Source organism: Leucoraja erinacea, chromosome 19 (genome assembly GCF_028641065.1).
Source record: "Leucoraja erinacea ecotype New England chromosome 19, Leri_hhj_1, whole genome shotgun sequence".
Taxonomy (NCBI): Eukaryota; Metazoa; Chordata; class Chondrichthyes; order Rajiformes; family Rajidae; genus Leucoraja; species Leucoraja erinaceus.
The window spans coordinates 1,875,675-1,898,094 of NC_073395.1; the positions used below are offsets into that span (position 1 = coordinate 1,875,675).

Sequence of the window (22,420 nt, forward strand, 5' to 3'; positions counted from 1 at the left end):
CACTCTTTCTCGCACACAGAAAACACACTCTCACACACACACACTCACACATTCTCGCACACACAGACACTAACACATTCACGCACAGACACTAACACACTCTACACACACTCACACATCCACAGACACAACACATTTCCTCAAGTTTCAGGCAGTGTCCATTTATTTCTAACTTTCCTGCTGCAGAATAAGCAGCACTTTAGGCAGAGAGAGCTGTTCCTCCTGTCTATCTTCAACGTTTTTTTTTCTAGCCTAATGTTTAATTCAGCTCAAGGGATGGGTGATTCTAGTTTTTTTTACTCGTGTTCAGCAAAATCTGCAAATGGAATTATTAATGAGAATTTTGCTCCTGAGATTTGCGAGGATGTTGCCCGGTCTGGAGGGCCTGAACTACAGGGAGAGTGTGTACGATGGAACTGCAGATGCTGGTTTAAACCGAAGATAGACACAAAAAGCTGGAGTAACCCAGCGGGGCAGGCAGCATCTCTGGAGAGAAGGAATGGGTGACGTTTTGGGTCGAGACCCTTCTTCAGACTGAGGGTGATCAGCTTTTTGTGTCTATCTACAGGGAGAGGTTGGAGTGGCTGGGACTATGTGGAGCGCAGGAGGATTAGAGAGGTGTTTAAGATCATCAGGGGAATAGATTGGGTAAAATACTCTGCATTTACCCCGAGTTGAAGATTCAAGATTCGGAGAGCATAGGTTTAACGTGAGAGGGGAAAGACTTAATGGGAACCTGAGGGGCAACTTTTTCCACACAGAGAATGATAGGTATATGGAACAACCTGCCAGAGGAGGTAGTTGAAGCAGAAGAACATTAGAAAAACATTTAAAAGACAACTGGACAGGTACATGGATAGGAACAGTTTAGATGGATCATTGGCCAAATGCAGGGCAGGTGGGACGAGCGTAGATAGCATAGGCAAGTTGGGCCGAAGGGCCTGTTTCCTGTGAGATACATTACTTGTCACGGAATCACCCAGCAAGGAAACTGGACCTTTGACCCACTATGTACACACTGAGCAATGATTGCCCATTTACAGGAGGAGGCCCTTTGGCCCATCATGTCCATGCTGACCAAGTTGGTCTACTGGGAAAGTCTCATTTGTTCCATTGCCTTCTGAACCTTTCCTATCCATACTTCTGTCCAGAATTTAGTATTTAGTTTGACGGATACAACGTGAAACACTAACTTCTTGTTTTCACATTACAAACAGCAGACAATGGCCTGTTTCCTTTTATCGTCTTTACTTCTCTGCATATCATTTATTCATTGTTCTTTATCTCTCCAAATCATTGTCTATGTCTCTCGTTTCACTTATTCCTAACCAGTCTGAAGAAGAGTCTCGACCCAAAATGTCACCCGTTCCTTCTCTCCAGAGATGCTGCCTGCCCCGCTGAGTTACTCCAGCTTTTTTGTGTCTATCTTGGGTGAAAACAGGTCGTTCGGCCCACTGTGTCCGCACCAACCAATGATCACCCCTCGCTCTCGTTCTATCCCACACACTGGGAACAATTTGCAGAACTGTGTACCAGCTACAAACCCGCATGTCTTTGGAATGTGGGAGGAAACCAGAGCACCCAGAGAAAACCCACGCGGTCACAGGGAGAACATACAAACTCCATACAGACAGCACCCCCCGGACAGAATCGAACCTGGGTCTAAGGCGTTGAAAGGCAGCAACTCTACCGCTGGGCCAATGTCTCTCTGCTCTGTGTTTAAGAAGGAACTGCAGATGCTGGAAAATCGAAGGTGGACAAAAGTATTGGAGAAACACAGCGGGTGCAGCAGCATCTATGGAGCGAAGGAAATAGGCAACGTTTCGGCCCGAAACCCTTCTGGGTTTCGGCCCGAAACGTTGCCTATTTCCTTCAGGGTTTCGTTCCGAAACGTTGCCTATTTCCTTTGCCCCATAGATGCTGCTGCACCCGCTGAGTTTCTCCAGCAGTTGTGTCTACCCTCTCTCTGCTCTGCATCCCTCTCCAGGGCTCCACTATTAACTGTGCAAGTCCTGACCTGGTCTGATGCAACAATTCATGGTCTTAATGTCTGAACTATTCTTATCCTTACCGGAACCACCATCAACTTGACAGAGTTTCTTGTTGGCATGCCAACCGCCTGCCCGGTGACATTCCCCAGTAGTAGGCCCTGTTCTGCCTCTTCTCATTCTGTGTGTGGCTCTAAAAATGCCACACTCTCGGTGCTGTTCACATGAGAACAGCCGCAGTCAATATCAGAGAAGTCCTGACCAGATACGTCACCTGTTCATGTTCTCCACAGATGCTGCCTGACCCGCTGAGTTACTCCAGCACTCTGTGAAACGTCACCTACCCATGTTCTCCACAGATGCTGCCTGACCCGCTGAGTTACCCAGCACTCTGAAACGTCATCTATCCATATTCTCCACAGATGCTGCCTGACCCGCTGAGTTACTCCAGCACTCTGTGAAACGTCACCTATCCAGGTTCTCCACAGATGCTGCCTGACCCGCAGAGTTACTCCGCACTCTGTGAAACGTCACCTATCCATGTTCTCCACAGATGCTGCCTGACCCACTGAGTTACTCCAGCTTTTTGCATCTGCCTTAACCTTATATCTCTTCCTCTGACTTAACTACATTTCTGCTCCTCTATCTTTCAATCTACATAAAGTATAACCAAATTGAATCAGATGTAATGATAATTATAGACTGATTCAGGTTTGATATAATTATTTGATCGATTTCTATTGCACAATTACAAACCCTTTTTTTTGGTCTCTTCACCAACACTTGTTACATTCTCATTCCTCTAACCAGTATATTCCACAAATAAACAGGATTGTTCCATAGTCCATGTGAACACGGCAGCACAGTGGCGCAGCGGGTAGAGCTGCTGCTTTACAGCGCCAGAGACTCGGGCTCGATCTTGACCTTCGGTGCTGTTTGTCTGTGTGGAGTTTGCACGTTCTCCCCCCCGTGACGGTGTGGGTTTCCTCCGGGTGCTCCAGTTTCCTCCCACTTCCCAAAGACGGGTTTGTTGGTTATTTGGCCCCCTGTAAATTGCCCCTAATGTGTAAGGAGTGGATGAAAAAGTGGGAAAAGCAGGAACGGGGTACTGACTGTGGATGATCAGCCATGATCACATTGAATGGCGGCGCTGGCTTGAAGGGCCGAATGTCCTACTCCTGCACCTATTGCCTATAACATAGAACTAAAGGGCCTGTTTCCATGTTATATAATTCCACTCAGTTCAATTTGATTCAACATTTTGAAAACCATAAACGATATATTTAAAGCAAAGTGAATGCGTATAAATTCTGCGTGGTGGATATTGATTGCTGACAGAAAGTTTTACCATTGTGAAATAAAATATGTTTCCACCTCAGCTTAAGGGTATGTTTTTTTTCGCAGTTTTAAGTAATTGGACCCAAAATTCCACACTAAACACCAGGGCAATTAATGTAAAAGGTAATAAACCTTACAGAAAAATGCAAAGAATTAAGTTGGGAGTTGAAAAATGAAATAGTCATACTGTTCAAAATATTGAACTGTGAAACCCAAAGTGTGTTTAAATAATAAAATCTCCTACCAACCAAACACTTTTGTTCTTCCTGACATGATTAATTACTTACCTGGGCCAGAGCACAAAGGTTGAACTTATTAAGCTATAGGTTAAGGTGTGTTATTGATTGCATCGCCTTTCTTGAGAAATTCTTTCAAATGAAATTCTGTAAATGACACCCTCGAACAATTAGGTAGTTTGCAGCTGATATGATTCAGTTACATTCTTTTCCAATCAAATTCAAGTTACTTTCATATGTAGATCCAGACGCGTTTATTTTCATGGACATCAGAGTGTGCTACAATGCTGAGAAGCTTGACTCAGGAACAGCTTCTTCCCCTCTGTAATCAGGCTTCTGATGGTCCTTCCATGAACTAGGGTACTGTCCCATTGTGGGCATTGGACATTGTCTCTGGAACTGATGCATTACAATGCTGTATTCTGCACTCTGTATCTTCCCCTTTGCTCCATCTATTGCACTTGTGGTTTGACTTGATTGCATTTGTGTGTAGTATTATTTGATCTGATTGGATAGCACGCAAATCAAAGCTTTTCACTGTACCTCGGTACACGTGACAGTAATAAATTTAAATCCTCTAACCCCCCCTCATTTACACATCAACCCAGGCTTGGAGATGTCCAAGTCATCTCTTGCAAACCTTTGCCTGGAACTTAAAACTAATTGTTCTTCATTCTCTCCGAGTTCTGACAATGAGTCTTCATCTTGCAGGGTCTTCTCTTGTTGGGGTTCTTACAAGACCCTCTGTGTGTTTCCAGCATGTTCCGTTTAGATCTCAGTCTGAAGAAGGCTTTTGGCCTGAAACGCCACCCATTCCTTCTCTGCAGAGGTGCTGCCTGTCCTGCTGAGTTACTCCAGCACTCTGTGTCTATTTCTCTCATTCCCTCTCTGCCTCCCAGTTCATGTCAATACTTTGAACATGACGTTTGGATGTACTCTGAGACCAGTCGGTTGGACGTCCAGTTGGTTTTGTGGAAACACAGAATGCTGACTTTCCTGTTGTTTATTTAGGCTGCAGCTACTAACATTTTCATCCACGAATACCTGCTTATTTTAACATACAATGTTTGTTTTGTGAGTGTTTTCTGCTTGCGTGGAACAAATATTTGATTCTGTCCTTAGAAGAATGTAGCTGAGTCTTGTTCAGAGATACAGCATGGAAACAGGCCCTTCAGCCCACTGAGTCCACACTGACCATTGATCACCTGTTCTCACTGGTTCTATGCTATCCCATGTTCTCATCCAATTCACACAGATGAGAGGTAATTTACAGACGGCCAATTAACCTACAATACCATACATCTTTGGAATGTGGGAGGAAACTGGAGAACCCGGATGAACCCAGGCTGTCACAAGGAGAACGTGCAAACTCCACACAGACAGCACCTGAGGTCATGTTCAAAGTGGGATCTCTGGTGCTGTAAGGCAGTGGTTCTACCCGCTGTGCCACAGTGCTGCCCTTAACACCATGCAGTGTTCATTATAATTATACATACTAAGACTTTACTATTACAAAGAATTATTCTCCAATTCTTGTTTGTCCTGTTTTTCCACCTTCTGGGAAAGGGAATTAGACCAAAAACATTTCAATCAAACAACATTTGTTTAAAAGTTTCAGCTCTCTCTTGTTAAAGTGATCAGTCACAGAGTTATGTTGTACAAAAGCATGATTTTAACATTCTCATCCTTGCCCTTAAATTCCTACTAACATTTGAACCAAGTTGTTTGCAACTCAGGGAGGGGAGTTGTTAAACCTGGTGTATTATCAACCTGGTACCACAATCAGCACCCAGCTCTTGTCCGTCCCCCCCCCTTGACCTTCACCATTTACTAATCTGCTCAACATTTCATTTTACTCCGTCCTCTGTGCCCTCCATAATGTTTGGGACAAAGACCCATCATTTATTTATTTGCCACAATTTGAGACATGCCCCCCTGGTACAGATCTATTTGAAGAATATTTGCTGTTCCACTTCATATTTTCTCAGCTATCTTTTTCCTCATTCCTGTTACTCAGTCTGTGGCATTATCACATTCACTCATAGTCCCAGGAATGGTTTTAAGTCAATGTTTTGACAAGCCCTCAACACCACGGAGCCAACTGAGGCAGTTGCCAACATACCTCTGGTGCCATGGTCACCATGTACTTGTTCACAAACTTGTGATGGTCTATGGGAGCGGCAGGGATTGGTCAGAAATCCAATCCTGTTTATAGGACGGCACGGTGATGCAGCGGTAGAGTTGCTGCCTTACAGCGCCAGAGACCCCAGCTCAATCCTGACTACAAGTGCTGTCTGTACAGAGTTTGTACCTTCTCCCTGTGACCTGCGTGGGTTTTCCCAGGGATCTCCGATTTCCTCCCACACGTTAAAGACATACAGGTTTGTAGGTTAATTGGCCTCGGTAAAATAGTAATTTGTCCCTAGTGTGTGTGGGGTTGTGTTAGTGTGCGGGGATCGCTTGTCTACATGGACTTGGTGAGCCAAGTCTCTAAACTAATCTGAATAAATTGTTGTTCCTGTTTCACTGCTGATCTTTGTCCAGGAAGGAACTGTGGAGTGCTTTTTTGCAGCCCCAAAGGACACAGCTCTGGGACACGCAAACTGGATGAACAGCACTTCATATTCCCCTTGCTTAGCTTACAACCCAGTGGTATGAACATCGAGGCACAAGAAACTGCAGATGCTGGTCAGGCAGTATCTCTGGAGGACATGGATAGGTGATGTAATGGGTTGGGACCCTTCTTCAGACTGGTTGTGGTTGGTGGAATGGGGGGGGGGGGGGGGGGGGGGGGGTGGGAAACTGGAAGCAGAGAAAAAGGACAGGACAAAATAGAGCCTGCAACAGATGACCTCAGGCAAGTTCCCTCCCCTCCCCCACTCCAAGCAGTCAGAAGAAGGCTCTCGACCAGAAACGTCACCTATCCATGTTGTCAGGACCCATCAGACCCATTCCCTCCACAGATGCTGCCTGAGCCGCTGAGTTCCCCAAACACCTTGTGTTTTGCTTTCCATTTCTAGGCATTTAGTCACATTTGTTTTTACTAAAGGGCAAGGCTGCCACCTAGTGGCCTTTGGTTTGTCAGCGGTTGGTGAAGTCACCACTACAAGTAATATACTGGTTAAATTAAACTTCAACATTCCCCCACTAAAACATTTGTGCACTAGATGTCTTTTAAAAAAAAAGAACCAGCAAACCGTTGATGATCACGGTGGCGCAGCGGTAGAGTTGCTGCCTTACAGTGAATGCAGCGCCGGAGACCTGGGTTCGATCCCGACCACGGGTGCTGTCTGTACGGAGTTTGCACGTTCTCCCCGTGACCTGCGTGGATTTTCTCCGAGGTTTTCGGTTTCCTCCCACATTCCAAAGACGTGCAGGTTTATAGGTTAATTGGCTTGCTAAATGTAAAAATTGTCCCGAGTGTGTGTGTGTGTAGGATAGTGTTAATGTGCGGGGATCGCTGGTCGGCGCGGACCCGGTGGGCCGAAGGGTCTGTTCCCGTGCTGTGTCTCTAAACTAAACTAAACTAAATGCAGTTCCTTGTTTGCACATTTTTGGCCACTGCCCTGTTATGAAACTTGGTGCAAGAAGATTCTGTGATAACAACCGTGAAGAGGTGTGAATTATCCAAATACTGTCTAATCATTCGACTCCTAATGCCTCGATTATCTCTCTTTACCAGATAATAGAAAAGTAGCAAAATGAAAACCTTGTCTCATGTTCTTTATATTTACACTGCTGTAGCCCAGGGAGTTAGACAGGTTTTGGAAAGAACTTTACAAAAGTGATTTCAGTGCAGACTCAGACTGAAAGTGCTCCATGCAGGTATCCAGCGCTGTTATCGCCCAGGCCAGACATGCTGTAACAGTGGGAAGGGGTCAGGACAAGATCAGCATGGAGGGGTATCATAGCTGGAATGTGATCTTAGTTTTTAGTTTAGTTTAGAGATACAGCGCAGAAACAGGCCCTTCGACCCACTGGTCCACGTTGACCAGCGATCGCTGCACACTAGCACTATCCTACACACTCGGGACAATTTACAATTTACAGAAGACAATTTCCCTACAAACCTGCGAGTGTGGGAGAAAACCGGAGCATCCAGAAAATACCCACACAGGTAACGGGGCGAATGTACCACCTACACACAGGCAGCACCCGTGGCCAGGATCGAACCTGGGTCTCTGGCGCTGTGAGGCAGCAACTCTACCGCTACATCACCGTGCCGCCCAATCTGCTGGTGAACAGTTAATGGTTTCCCCCAGGAATGCACACAAGCTGTTTATTTTGCCATAAATGACCCTGAGGGAAGGCAACACTTTGCACTGGTCCAGAAGGGCATCTTCTATCATTACAATCGCTCCACTCTTTTAAATCTTTACTGCAACAGTAACATTTCTCACACTATATTCTTCATTAGTTGTAGGAGCAGAATTAGGCCATTCATCCCATTGAGTCTACTCCACCATTCAATCATGGCTGATCTATCTTTCCCTCTCAACCCCATTCTCCTGCCTTCTCCCCATAACCCCTGACACATGAACTGATCTTCGTATCCCATTGGAGACCTTCGAACCATCGTTAATCAATCTTTACTAGATTAAATCTTGCACTAAATGTTTGACCTTTTAACATGTATCTGTACACGATGAACAGCTTAATTGTAATCATGTACAGTATTTCCGCTGACTGATAACACACAACAAACGTTTTCCACTGTTCCCCCGGTACACGTGACAATTATAAACTAAACTCGTGATACGCGCACAATCCTCAGAAAAGGGGTTAACGGAATTGAACTAAGACTTACTGTGCACAGCCGTGGTTATTTGACACGTCTATAACTGAAGCCAAAGCCAGCGGCAGCAAGCAGCAAGCGGTACGAAGGCAGAGATGCACAAAAGCCACAATTAGAGGAGAGCAAGCAGAGGCTGCAGGCGGAGGTTACTGAGAAAGATAAATCACATCCAAACTTTGTATTATTCATTTTATTTCCCACTGCTCTGCCCGATAATTAATTACTTGGAAGTAAACAATTTCACAATTCATAATCTTAGTTACTAAAAGACAATTCACAAGTTCATCTTTAGTATTAAATCTGTAGTAATAATGGTCGAGTATTTTGCTATATTTATATGTTGTAAACCATGAAGATAGGTCAGTGGAGAGTGTCCCATTATGTGGAATAATAAAGGATTCATTGTTCTGATGGAGACTGAACATTGGCAGTTAGATTCTCCTGTTGTGGCATTGTACAACATACAAATATGGACAAACAAAAAATATTTTAATGACTTTATCTAAAAAAAACAAAAGGGTCAAAATGCAATTAAAAGCTGCATTCTGTTTGTCTTTGTCCGAGAAAATGTTCTGGTGATTTAATGAGTTCAAAAATAGAGATTCCACTCAACATGGCCACACGGTGGTGCAGCGGTAGAGTTGCTGCCTTAGACCCGGGTTTGATCCCGACTACAGGTGCTGTCTGCACGTAGTTTGTACGTTGTCACCGTGATGGCGTGGGTTTTCTCCGGGTGCTCCAGTTTCCTCACAAATTACAAAGACGTACGGTACAATTCTCTAGGTTAATCAGCTTCTGAAAATTGTCCCTAGTGTGCGGACTAGAGCTAGTGTACGGGTGATCGCAGGTCGGCGTGGACTCAGGGCACTAAAGGACCTAGTTCCACGCTGAATAAACCAGCACCTGCAGTTCTTTGTTGTTACATTTTGTACTTGTTTTACTTTAGTGATGCAGCATGCAAACACACCCTTCCGTCCATCAAGTCTACACCAAACATCCATCACCCGTTCACACTAGTTCTATGTTATCCTATATTCTCATCCACTCCCTATACACTAGGGGTAATATACAGATGCCAATTAACCTACAAACCCGCACGTCTTTGGGATGTGAGGGGAAACCGGAGCGCCCGGAGAAAACCCAGGTGGTCACGGGAAGAACGTGCAAACTCCACACAGACAGCAAGATCAAACCCAGATCTCTGGCAATGTGAGGCAGCAGCTCCACCTGCTGCACCACCATGCTGCCTTCCAACAGAAAACTGTATTCCACATGGGGCTGCTCAAGAGTGGGACGTAATACAGTTGAGTGCATTGTTCTATTTTAAATCAGGATAAGACCCAATTAATCCAGAAAGAAAAATACAAATTTCACAATTGGCACCATCTGAAGTCGATTCTTACAGGAATGTTTCCCGATGGTAAAACATCCCAGGATTACACAAATTATTTATCAATATTGGCTCATTCTGCCTGTGATCATCAAGATACGCACGCGCACACAGGCACACACATACACGCGCACACACACACACGCGCACACAGGCACACACATACACGCGCACACACACACACGGCACACACATACACGCGCACACACACACACGCGCACACAGGCACACACATACACGCGCACACACACACGCGCACACAGGCACACACATACACGCGCACACACACACGCGCGCACAGACACACACGCATGCACACATATACACACACACACACACAGGCAGAGACTCACAGAGGCACACACGCACACACACACAAGAAATTACGACGACTTCTGTCAATTTATTCATTTTAGAAAAGAGCAGATTGCACCTTTGGGGATGGGGGGGGGGGGGGGGGGGGTATGGGGGGGACAGGAGGGGGGGCGGGGTACCTCATCCAACAAGATAGCCTCAGTACACGTGTGTGTGTTCCCACAGCACATTGCCCTTGTGAAGTTACATTGGATTATAAAGGCAGCTTATTGTGGTTCCAGTTGGTGCACCAGAGATGAAGTAGTCACAAGACTCAATGCTCACAGTAACAATCTCTACATCCTGATCTCCTGCTTCACATCACCAGTCACTGTTGCATGAAACATGTCTGTGGAGGTGCAGGCAGCAGTGTCCACTCGTTCCAAAAGCTTTCACGTTGGGGAACCTGGTTGTTAGTCAACATATTGCTCTTCCATTATCTTGTCCTGTAAGGGGGGGAACGGGACACATACAATTGAGTTAATAACTGCACAAGACATTAAGTATGCTTTCAATACATTTACCCCAATTAAAATGTGATCAAAGGAGTTTAATAATAAAAGACAAAGAAATGAAAGGTAGGGCAGACTTGGATTGTTTTGCCTGGAACGTCAGAGGTTGAGGGGAGACCCGATGGAGTATATCAATTCATGGTCAGAGTCATAGAGTGATACAGTGTGGAAACAGGCCCTTCGGCCCGACTTGCCCACACCAGCTAACATGTCCCAGCTACACTAGTCCCACCTGCCAGCATTTGGCCCATATCCCTCCAAACCCGTCTTATCCATGTATTTGTTTCTTAAATATTGGGATAGTCCCAGCCTCAACTACCTCCTCTGGCAGCTCGTTCCATACACAAGCCACCGTTGGTGTGAGAAAAATACCCCTCAGATTCCTATTGTCTTTTCCCCTTCACCTTAAACCTGTGTCCTCTGGTCCTCGATTCACCTACTCTGGGCAAGAGACTCTGATGCAACTACCCGATCTACTTGTTCTAAAGCTGTGGTTTGCAGAGCAAGAGAAAACTTGGATAAACAGTCTGTGGAGTAGATGAAGTACATTATAAACAGAAGTAAATCATTCAGAGAGTGGGAAGATGCAGGTCGTACGCTGTTTACAGGAGGAAAAAGTTGTTATTAATAGTTGACAGTGTGAGAAGTGGAACTAAACAGTTCACCGAGTGAGAACGTTATAAACAGCTTTCCCAGTTTAGTTTTGTTTTAGTTTGGAGATACAGTGCAGAAACAGGCTCTTCAGCCCAGAGTCTGCAGCGACCAGCGATCCCCGCACACTAACACTATCCTACTCACACTAGGAACCTGTACGTCTTTGGAGTGTGGGAGAAAACTGAAGATCTTGGAGAAAACCCACGCAAGTCACGGGGAGAACGTACAAACTCCATACAGACAGCACCCGCGGTCAGGATTGAACCCGGGTCTCCGGCACTGTAAGCGCTGTAAGGCAGCAACTCTACTGCTGCGCCACTGGGCTGCCGGTGGGGGGGGGGGAAAGCTTGTTATAAGCACTGCGTTGTCTTGTGATGGCACCAAGCAGTACCATGTGCTGGGTGACCAAGGGAAGGCCCACAGGCACCGCTCACAACTGAAGCATGGGCTGGACTTGGATAATGGTGCCAAACATGGAGCCTCGTGCATGTGGACTCTTTCTGTTCAACTGCTATTTGGAGGTGGCATCGTGATACTCTGTTGGACTCTTTGTAAAATAATTTCACTGTGCATTTGTGACAATGAAGTACATTGAACCACTGACGACCCACACAGACAAATGTTTAGGTGTATATTATTTTAATAATATCCATCTATTAAATTGGATGTTGATTGGTCACCATGTCAAATCAGAAGAGGTGGGGGGGGGGGGGGGGGGAGAATTTTTGTGGTAAACATTGTTATCCGTGCAGCTTAATTTTTCGAGCCATTGGGAATTAGCAGCTTCCTGCTCCAACAATGATTCTTTGCGCTTAAGCCCACTAATTCCGACGTGGCCTTGGGTTTTCCCTCGCTCTCAGAATCTGCAGGCAAGGCCGTCCCGGACCTGAAATGTCCTTCTTGAAAAATGAATGAAGGCTTCTCACCAATGCTTGCCTGACCCGCTGAGTTTCTCCATCACTCTGTGAAACAATTAAACTATCCAAAATTCACCACAGATGCTGCCTGACCCGCTGAGAACTCCACGCAAGAAAAAATGAAACATCACCTATCCATGTTTCGTCAATCGAATGCCTTTGGTAGTCAAGAACTACGATCCGGCATAGTTGTTTGATCATCTGTAAATCTGTAAAATATCCATGTAGTCCAAAAGAACAACATGCCTGACCCATAGAATACTCCAGCACTCTCTGGCCCTTTTTCCACAATGTCTTTTTAAACATGATGCCGATTAACAAGCATCTCATCAAAAAATGGGTGGCACAGTGATAGAGCTACAGTGCCAGAGACCTGGGTTCGATCCTGACCACGAGCACTGTCTGCGTGGTTTGTACGTTCTCCCTGTGACCACGTGGGTTTTCTCCAGGTGCCCCGGTTTCCTCCCAGATCCAAAGACTTGCAGGTGTGTAGGGTTAATTGGCATTTGTAAACTGTGTGTAAGGATAGTGTTAGTGAGCGGGGATCACTAGTCGGCATGGACTCGGTGGGCTGAAGCGCCTGTTTCCATGCTGTATCTCTAAAGTCTAAAGGATCAGAATATCAGAATCTCGGGTGATAGAAGTTACAGGAACAAGGCAAGAGAATGGGGTTAGGAGAGAGAGATAGATCTACCATGACTGAATGGCGGTGGATGGGGCGAATGGCCTAATTCTACTATTCCTTATGAACTCATGACCTTACGACTTTAATTAGCGGCAATCACTCACCCATCCTCCCTCTTCCTTGACCCACGTGGAGAAGTTTTTCCCGTAAATAGACTTCTCCGTAGCCCATGACTCGAGCCATTGGGAAGTTGGCAGAGACAGCAAACTTGGTTGTTGCATGTACAATAAAGGCAAACTGTTTCAACGTGGCCTTTCCCTTTCCCTCGCTCTCAGCATCTGCAGGCAAGGCCGTCTGCTGGACATAATCCATTATCTTCTTGAAAAACGAGAATGAAGGCTTCTCACCAAATAGTTTGCCAAACTGAGGGTCCTTCTTGATCTAGCAAGAGAACAATTAAACAGTAGTGAAAAATACAAACAAGCTGGGCTAAAATAATGACGTGCAGAATACAACGCAAGAAAAATGCCAGATAATTACTTCTTCGTCAATCGAATCTCCTTTGGTAGTCAAGAACTCAACGATACGGTCTATAGCTTTTTGATCATCTGTAAAATCTGTAAAATATATTTGTAGTTAGAAAAGAACAACATTCATAGAACATAGAATAGTACAGCACAGGAACAGGCCCTTCAGCCCACAATGTCTTTACCAAACATGATGCCGAGTTAAACTCATCTCATCTGTCAATATGTGATCAATATCCCTCCATTCCCTGCATATCCAAGTCCCAATCTAAAAGCCTCTTACCCACTATTATCGGATATCTGCCTCCACCTGCGCTCCTGAAAGCACATTCCAGGCACCCATCACCCTCTGTGTAAAAAACTTGCCCCGCATAACTACTTTAAACTTTGCCCATTAAAGCTATTGCCCCTAGTCTTTGACCACAAACACTCTTCGAAAAGGACCTACCCTATCTACGGGGCTCATTATTTTACATTCTCGTATCAGGGACACCTCAGCCTCTGACGTTCCAGAGAAAAAAATCCAAGTCTGTCCAACCTCTCGGTGAAGCTACGACCCCTCTAAAGACAGACACAAAAAGCTGGAGGAACTCAGCAGGTCAGGCAGTATTTGTGGAGAAATGGAATAGGTGACGTTTTAACATAGACATAGAAATATAGACAATAGGTGCAGGAGTAGGCCATTCGGCCCTTCGAGCCTGCACCGCCATTCGATATGATCATGGCTGATCATCCAACTCAGTATCCTGTACCTGCCTTCTCTCCATACCCCCTGATCCCCTTAGCCACAAGGGCCACATCTAACTTCCTCTTAAATATAGCCAATAAACTGGCCTCAACTACCTTCTGTGGCAGAGAATTCCACAGATTCCCCACCCTCTGTGTGAAAAATGTTTTTCTCATCTCGGCTCTAAAAGACTTCCCTCTTATCCTCAAACTGTGACCCTTAGTTCTGGACTTCCCCAACATCGGGAATAATCTTCCTGCATCTAGCCTGTCCAACCCCTTAAGGATTTTGTTTTGGGTCAGATTTGAAGAATATGCTCTCAAATACCACTCAAATCCTTCAAGAGTTTTAGAAACATAGAAATATAGGTGCCAGCGCCGCCATTCAATATGATCATGGCAAATCATCGCCAATCAGTACCCCGTTCCTGCTTTTTTCCCCCATATCCCTTGATTCCTTTAGCCCTAAGGGCTAAAATCTAAGTTTTATTCTTGTGGATTGCTTACCTGGCCCATCTACTTCTACACTGGTAGAATGCAACATCCTAAAAGAAACCTTTGTGCTCATGACATCCTGCAACATTTTGGCAACCTCCTGTGCGACGGTTTCTGAAACTAGAAGCATGGAAGTGTTAGAGAATAAGTTGACAGCTCAGCTGCTTGGCACAGATTTACATTCACAAAGCACAAGCTTCTATAGGATCAAGTCAGAGAAGCTTCCCAAAACACCTTGCATAAAAGGAAGCACAGAGGCACTCACAGCTCCAGAGACCAGGGTTCAATCCTGACCTCCAGTGCTGCCCATGTTGCACGTTCTCCCTGTTTCCTTCAGATACTCCGGTTTCCTTCCACATCTCAAAGACGTGCGGGTTTGCAGACTAATTGGCCCTCGGTAATTGCCCCTAGTGTGTAGGGAGTGGAATAACATAGAACTAGTGTGAACGGGTGATGGATGGTCGGCGTGGACATGTTGGGCTGAAGGTTGTTATGGTACCTGCTTTAACTACCTCTTCTGGCAGCTCATTCCATATATCCAGCACCCTCTGTGTGAAAAATAAAATTAAATTGTTCCCGTCACCTTAAACCCGTGTTGCCGGGTTCTTGATACCCCTACCTCGGGTAAAGGACTTTGTGCATTAATCCTCCTGATGGTCGATGGATGGATACTGCCTTTGGTCTGCAGCTTTATGTTGAATCATGTCTCAGCATGGTGGCGCAGCAGTAGAGTTGCTGCCTTACAGCGCCAGAGTCCTGGGTTCGATCCTGACTATGGACGCTGTCTGTACAGAGTTTGCACGTTCTCCCTGTGAGCGCGTGGGTTTTCTCCGGGTGCTCCGGTTTCCTCCCACACTCCAAAGACGTGCAGGTTTGTAGGTGAATTGGCCTTCTGTAAATTTCCCCCCTAGTGTGTTGGAATAGTTAGGGTTATGGGGAGAAGGCAGGAAAATGGGGTTGAGAGGGAACAATAGATCAGCCATGATTGAATGGCGGAGTAGACTAGATGGGCCGAATAGCCCAATCTTGCTCCTATGACTTATGGACTAGGATGGAACTAGTGTATAGGTGATCGTTGGTCGGTGTGGATTTGGTGGGCCAAAGGGCCTATTTCCACACTACGTGACGAAACCTTGCCTCTCCCCATTCACTACTGTCGGCCATGCAACAAAACACTTACCACATTCTTCTTCAGGGACAATGATTTCAAGCGAGCAGCTCCGTGCCACATCATCGACATCACCCATTCCAACCTCCGGTTCCCGGTCACTCGATGCCTGCGCGCGCAAACACCTCGGAATCACCCTCTTCCACTTGAACCTCCGCCGGTGAGCACGGTGCTTGGTGCTGCCCTTAGAGTGGTGTGTAGCGGACTCCCGCTGAGGCAGTGGTCCCTCGCTCCTCCTTCCACCTGACGGCGGCTCTGTCCGTCTGTCGCCAGTCTTGGGCGGCGTTAGTTTATCCACCGACAAGGTCCTTTTTGCATAGGCCATCAGTACCCTGTACTCAAAGCTATCATCCTCTGCAGTGCTGTGCCCTGACGCAGAGTTACTCTCTGCTGCGTCAGCTGAACCCATGTTTTACCTGAAAAATAAAACATTGAACTATGGTTATCATCTTGCACCTTCTTTGATGCAGGGGTGGGAGAGACACACATGCACAGATGGACAGACTCAGGCTTGGAATGACAACTTTTCAAACTGCCTTATATACTAGAGGGCACAGCTTTAAGATGAGAGGGGCAATGTTTAAAAGTGATTTGTAGGGCAAGGGTTTTTTTTTCACTCTGAGGGTGGTGGGTTCATGGAACACACTGACATGGGGGGTGGTGGAGGCAGATTTGATTGTGGTGTTTAAAAGGCTTTGAGATAAGTTTAGGATTATAATTATCACGTGCCAAGTTACAGTTTGTTTTGCACGCTATCAAAATCAGATCAGGTTACATATGATTGAAAGGTGCAGCGTTAACTGAGTCCACGCCGACCATCGATCACCCGTTCACACTAGTTCTGTGTTATTCCACTTTCTCATCACGCTCCATACACACGAGAGGCAATTTACAGAGGGCCAATTAGGCTGCAAACCTAGAGGAGAATGTACAGAACTGCACACACACATACAGCACCCAAGGTCAGGATCGAACCTGGGTCTCTGGCAGTGTGAAGCTGCGGCTCTACCCACTGCGCCACCCTTCATCAGTATCATCGATCATCAGTATTTATACAAGACCCAAAGAGTTATGTTCATTTGTAACTTGAGTTGTGTTCAGACCCAAAAGGTTCTGGGGACCCTTGAACGTATGGAAACATAGCGAATAGTAAAAGGCCTGGATAGAGTGGACGTGGGGAGGATGTTTCCACTGGTGGGAGAGCCTAGGACTAGAGGGCATAGCCTCAGAATAAAAGGATGTACCTTTAGAAAGGAGATGAGGAGGAATTTCATAGAAACATAGAAAATAGGTGCAGGAGTAGGCCATTCGGCCCTTCGAGCCTGCACCGCCATTCAATATGATCATGGCTGATCATCCAACTCAGTATCCTGTACCTGCCTTCTCTCCATACCTCCTGATCCCTTTATCCACAAGGGCCACATCTAACCCCCTCTTAAATATAGCCAATGAACTGGCCTCAACTACCTTCTTTAGTCAGAGGGTGGTGAATCTGTGGAATTCATTGCCACAGATGGCTGTGGAGGTCAAGTCAATGGGTATTTTTAAGGCAGAGATTTGTAGGAAGGAACTACAGATGCTGGTTTAAACCGAAGACAGACACAAAATGCTGGAGTAACTCAGTGGGACAGGCAGCGTCTCTGGAGAGAAGGAATGGGTTATGTTTTGGCTCTTCTTCAGATCTTTAAGGCAGAGATTGACAGATTCTTGATTAGTACGGGTGTCAAGGTTCTATGGGGAGAAGGCAGAAGAATGGGGTTAGGAGGGAGAGATGGACCAACCACGACTGATTGGCAGAATAGATGATGGGCCAAATGGCCTAGGTCTGCTCCAATATCATATGAACATGAAAATGTTGCCTGTCCATTCCCTCCACAGATGCTGCCGGATCCACTGTGTTCTTCCAGCACTTTGTATTTTGCTCAAGATTCCAGCATCTCATAATCATAGAATGATACAGCGTGGAAACAGGCCCTTCGGCCCAACTTGCCCACACCGGCCAACAATGTCCCATCTTACACTAGTCCCACCTGCCTGCGTTTGGTTCATTTCCCTCAAAACCTGTCCTATCCATGTTCCTGTCTAAATGTTTCTTAAATGTTGGGATAGTCCCTGCCTCAACTACCTCCTATATACCAGCATCTGCCGTTCCTTGTGCCTCCGTGTCAGATGAGAGGGCAAAGCTCGATCCTCTGGGTGTGTCCCAGCTGACATTTCATAGTTTCATTTTCACCGGCTGCCTCTGGTCTTTACTTCCCCTGATGTTCCTCGCCCCACCTTGGGATCACTGCCCCCCAACCCCCGCCCCGCCCAGACTACCTCTGGCTGGCATCTACACTGACCTGTTTCAACAGCCACAGAACCAGTTCCACACAGACCCACAGCAGAACTTCATAACTTTGCTTTTACGCTCAGTCATATAAGCAAACTTGTTTTTCAAAGCTATTATGCCCCTGTCCCACTTAGGAAGCCTGAACGGAAACCTCTGGAGACTTTGCGCCCCACCCAAGGTTTTCGTGCGGTTCCCGGAGGTTTTTGTCAGTCTCCATACCTGCTTCCACTACCTGCAACCTCCGGCAACCACCTGCAACCTCCAGGAACCGCACGGAAACCTTGGGTGGGGCGCAAAGTCTCCAGAGGTTTCTGTTCAGGTTTCCTAAGTGGGACAGGGGCACAATTCTTAAGGGGTTGGACAGGCTAGATGCAGGAAGATTGTTCCCGATGTTGGGGAAGTCCAGAACAAGGGTCGCAGTTTAAGGATAATGGGGAAGTGTTTTAGGACCTAGATGAGAAAAAAAATGTTCACGCAGAGAGTGGTGAATCTGTGGAATTCTCTGCCACAGAAAGTAGTTGAGGCCACAGTTCATTGGCTATATTTAAGAGAGAGTTAGATGTGGCCCTTGTGGCTAAAGGGATAAGGGGGTATGGAGAGAAGGCAGGTACAGGATACTGTATTGGATGATTAGCCATGATCATATTGAATGGCGCTGCAGGCTCGAAGGGGGTTTCTGAACCTATTTTCTATGTTTCTATGCCCAAATACACTATGTGTAGAAAGGAACTGCAGATGTTGGTTATATAGCCTAGAGTGCTTTATTGTCCTCTGTTCCAGACAAAACAATGCAATTCTTACTGAAGATAGACATGCTGGAGTAACTGAGCGGGACAGGCAGCATCTCTGGAGAGAAGGAATGGTGGCGTTTCGGGTCGAGGCCCTTGTTCAGCAGCACAGAATGTACACTGGAGCACTCCAGTACTTTGTCACTATCTTCGGCAACAATACACTTACTGTTTTCCTGACAAGGCGTGAACGAAGGAGCAATCTGATACCCGGTCAACAAGGCTGTGTGTACTCACCCTTCAAGGTGCTGAGAAGAAGGGAGACGAGGCGCACTGACTTTTCACTCGGAGTTTAAAAAGTTGTCGTCGATTGTCAGAAGTTACTCCGTGAAAGGTCAAGTTCGAACCTGTCACCGTTTCGTTATTAATAATTAACAAATTAATATGGTTTTCTACTTTCCCTTCTGTTAAATGCTTCAACTTCCGCGCGGTGTCCTGCCGTCTTTAAAGGCACACGGCCGGGAAACCCAATGCAAGTCTAAGAGCAGCCGACTAAAGAGTAGTGGAGCCACAACCAGGCTGAGTCTACCCGCGGGCAGCTCTCTCCCTCTCTGTCTCCCTACCCCCCTCTCTCTCTCTCTACCCCCGCTCTCTCTCTCTCTAACCCCGCTCTCCCTCTCTGTCCCTCTCCCTCCCCCGCCTGGCTCCACGTCGCTGCATCGCTGCCCGTCCAAGATTGGTTGCCCCGCTTCCAAGACACCAATTGCAAACGGGCTAAACCCGGAACAAAATGCTGGGAAACGCAGCAGAATAGGCAGCATCTGTGGAAGGTGAAACAGAAACACAGCCTATGTGTTTTATCGTCCAGAAGTTGGAGAAATAAAACTCCTGCTCCACCCCCACTAGTCTGAGGAAGTGTCCCAACCTAAAATGTCACCTGTCCTTTTTCTCCAGAGATGTTGTCTGACAGGCTGAATTACTCCAGCACTTTGTGCCAGTCTTTGGTATAAATCAGCGCTTGCAGTTCTTTGTTTCTTCAAATGGGAAAACATTTCTCAGTTGTTTTTTAGTTGTAGAAACAAGGAATTGCAGAAGCTGGTTAATATACAAAAAGACACAAAGTGCTGGAGTGACTCAGCGGGTCAGGCAGCATCTCTGGAGCACAGTGGTAGAGCTGCTGCCTGACAGTGCCAGAGACCCAGGTTCAATTGTGATTACAGGTGTTGTCTGTGTGGAGTTCGCATGTTATCCCTGCGGCCGTGTGGCTTTCCTACGGTTCCCCTTTCTTCCCATATTCCAAAGATGTACAGGTTTGTAGGTTGATTGGCTTAGGTAAAAATTGTAACTTGTCCCATGTGTGTAGGATAGTGCTGGTGCATGAGGTGGTCGCTGGACGGCACCGACTCAGCCGGACAAAGGGGTTGTTTCCGTGCTGGATCTCTGAGTCTAAAGTAAAGTCTAACTGCAGATTCTGAAATCGTAAACAAAAGACAAAGTGCTGGAGTAACTCAGCGGGTCAGCAGCATGAGTGGAGGGAATGGACAATTGATGTTTCGGGTTGGGACCATTCTTCAGATTCTCAACATTAGGCTTTCATTTCCAATTTAGTGTAAACAGTAATGTACAAATAGCAATATGATGCAGGAAATGGCCGTGGGTGTCAGCATTTTTAGATTTGAATATCACCTTTCACACTTGAAAATAAAACTGCTATCAGTACGGGAGTTGCTGACTTATGCTGGTAATGAGTACATGGTGGTTATGGTGATAACGTGAGCAGCTCACACTGTCCTAACCATAACCACTGATGTGGAACCAATGTTACTGCCTGCAGAGGTAAACAAGATGTATCGAGAATGAGGAGCTGCAGATGCCAGAATCTTGAGTAAAAGACAAAGTGCTGGAGGAACTCAGCAGGTCAGGCAGCATCTGTGGAGGTAATGGATAGATGACGTTTCGGATTGGGCCCCGTCAAAGATAAATTGCAAAGCTTGAAGCAGACAGCAAGGGATGGAGACAGCTGGAGTGCTTAAAATGTTTCAACACCTCTTCATGTCTTATAATAATTCTGTGCTTTAAAGAAGGTTGCGTAGCTGACACTGCAGTCTACTTTTTTAATTTAGTCTTGACCCAAAACTTCACCAATTCCTTCGCTCCATAGATGCTGCCTCACCGCTGAGTTTCTTCAGCATTTCTGTTTACCTGCAGTCTACTTTATTCAGATTCTGTTCTCTGTTGCCAAAGGGGCAAATGGCCAATCGTAAAACACCAACATAAGGTTGAACGGGTAATAGGACATTTGCTTCTCTGTAATGGTGTGGAATGGGGCCTTGTTTACTCTGCAGTGTCTTTCAAAGGTGCACCATGTATATTTGTTACAAGACCATTTGGAAGAAGGAAAAGTTCGAAAGTGCCTTCTGCAATAAACAAAACATCAAAGGAAGATTCTGTACATAAGCAGATGAATCTTTGTCCGTTGAGCAACCTCCTACATTGCCCCCAGTAATCACTGTATTTGGCACACTTGAATAAAGTCTTGATTGTCTTGCCTGATCGTTGTGTTTTTGTTCTGGTATTTTATTGGTTCTCATGCTTGATCAATGGTGTTTTATCATTAATGTCTTATTATTATGAATGTTTAGTGTTTTCTGAGTCATTCGTAACTGTCGCTGTGTCATGTTGTTACTTGTGGGTGGAGCACCAAGGCAAATTCCTTGTATGTGAATACTTGGCCAATAAACGTGCTTACTTACTTCCTTTACTTTAACAGTCCCTTGGTCAGAAAGAAGGCTTATCCTTTGCGATGCCCTTTCACCCCCAGCTCACAGAGGTTGAAGTTTATCCAGTTGCTTCACCCATCCACTTCCCTCTGTTTAAAAGTTAGTTTTTTACAATCGTATCATGGTGAGGTTTTACCAAATGTAAACATTACGTGGAATCACTTCCTGTAATGTACGTGAATGTTTCCACTTGCTCAACAATGCCAAAGCCTCACTTGATCGGACTTGCTTTTATGAAGAGTTGTAAACATGGAGGGAATTTCGAGGCAAGTCCTTTTCTAAACGACAGTCCATTTGGGGACTTTACACATCCGGGGTTTTTTGGTAAATTTCCGATTTATTTTGAGATCTCAAATGAAACAAAAAATGGATGGGTACCTGATGGCATTTTTGACACTGTTTACATTTATGACTTACCCATCCTGGAAACAATGGCAATTCTTGAGCAATGCGTGCGAATGGACTGTGCAGGAGTTGACTCATCAAAACTCCACAGCAGGAATAACACCGCACGTTGGATTGGAGACTTTTATGCAATGTCAGCATGCTCATTCATGGCATTGCCTGAGAAGCACAAAAATCCAGCTTTAAACAAAATCATGAAATGCTTTTAACATGTCGAGTCCATGTGTTTCATTTAAACATCAAATAGCAAGATTAGAAACTTACAAATAAAAATAAACAAGACTAGAATAGAAAGTACTTGGTGTGTTGGCTTGTCATCAGTGTTGGTGTAGTCTTGTCAGGTGTAATGAGGCACAGTGTGCAGCATCTGTGGAGGGAATGGACAGGTGATGTTTCTGATCGGGACCCTTCTTCAGACTCAGTTCCTCCAGCACTTTGTGTTTTGCTCGG

At 45.8% G+C, this 22,420-nt stretch overlaps 1 protein-coding gene across 2 annotated transcripts; it reads right to left on the reverse strand.

Moving 5' to 3' along the window:
• Positions 1-10,220: 10,220 nt before the first annotated feature.
• Positions 10,221-22,330, reverse strand: LOC129706073 (apoptosis facilitator Bcl-2-like protein 14). Of its 2 annotated transcripts, XM_055650042.1 has the most exons (7): positions 22,235-22,330; positions 21,983-22,129; positions 15,738-16,141; positions 14,570-14,677; positions 13,350-13,426; positions 12,974-13,250; positions 10,221-10,547 (listed from the first exon to the last, which is right to left on the reverse strand). In XM_055650042.1, exons 3-7 carry the CDS (start codon positions 16,132-16,134, stop codon positions 10,519-10,521), a joined length of 888 nt encoding a protein of 295 aa, XP_055506017.1. In that variant the 5' UTR covers positions 16,135-16,141; positions 21,983-22,129; positions 22,235-22,330; the 3' UTR covers positions 10,221-10,518. The 2 variants fall into 2 exon arrangements, with proteins under 2 accessions (XP_055506017.1, XP_055506016.1); XM_055650041.1 differs by lacking the exons at positions 21,983-22,129; positions 22,235-22,330 and adding an exon at positions 19,083-19,424.
• Between the last annotated feature and the right edge of the window lie 90 nt (positions 22,331-22,420).

Coding starts and splice junctions, on each gene's coding strand:
- LOC129706073 (XM_055650042.1), bottom strand. CDS start 16,134: ATGGGTTCAGCTGACGCAGCAGAGAGTAACTCTGCGTCAGGGCACAGC. Junction 13,427..14,569: donor TGTAGAAGTAGATGGGCCAG/GTAAGCAATCCA, acceptor TATATTTTACAG/ATTTTACAGATGATCAAAAA. Junction 13,251..13,349: donor GAGATTCGATTGACGAAGAA/GTAATTATCTGG, acceptor TTCTCTTGCTAG/ATCAAGAAGGACCCTCAGTT.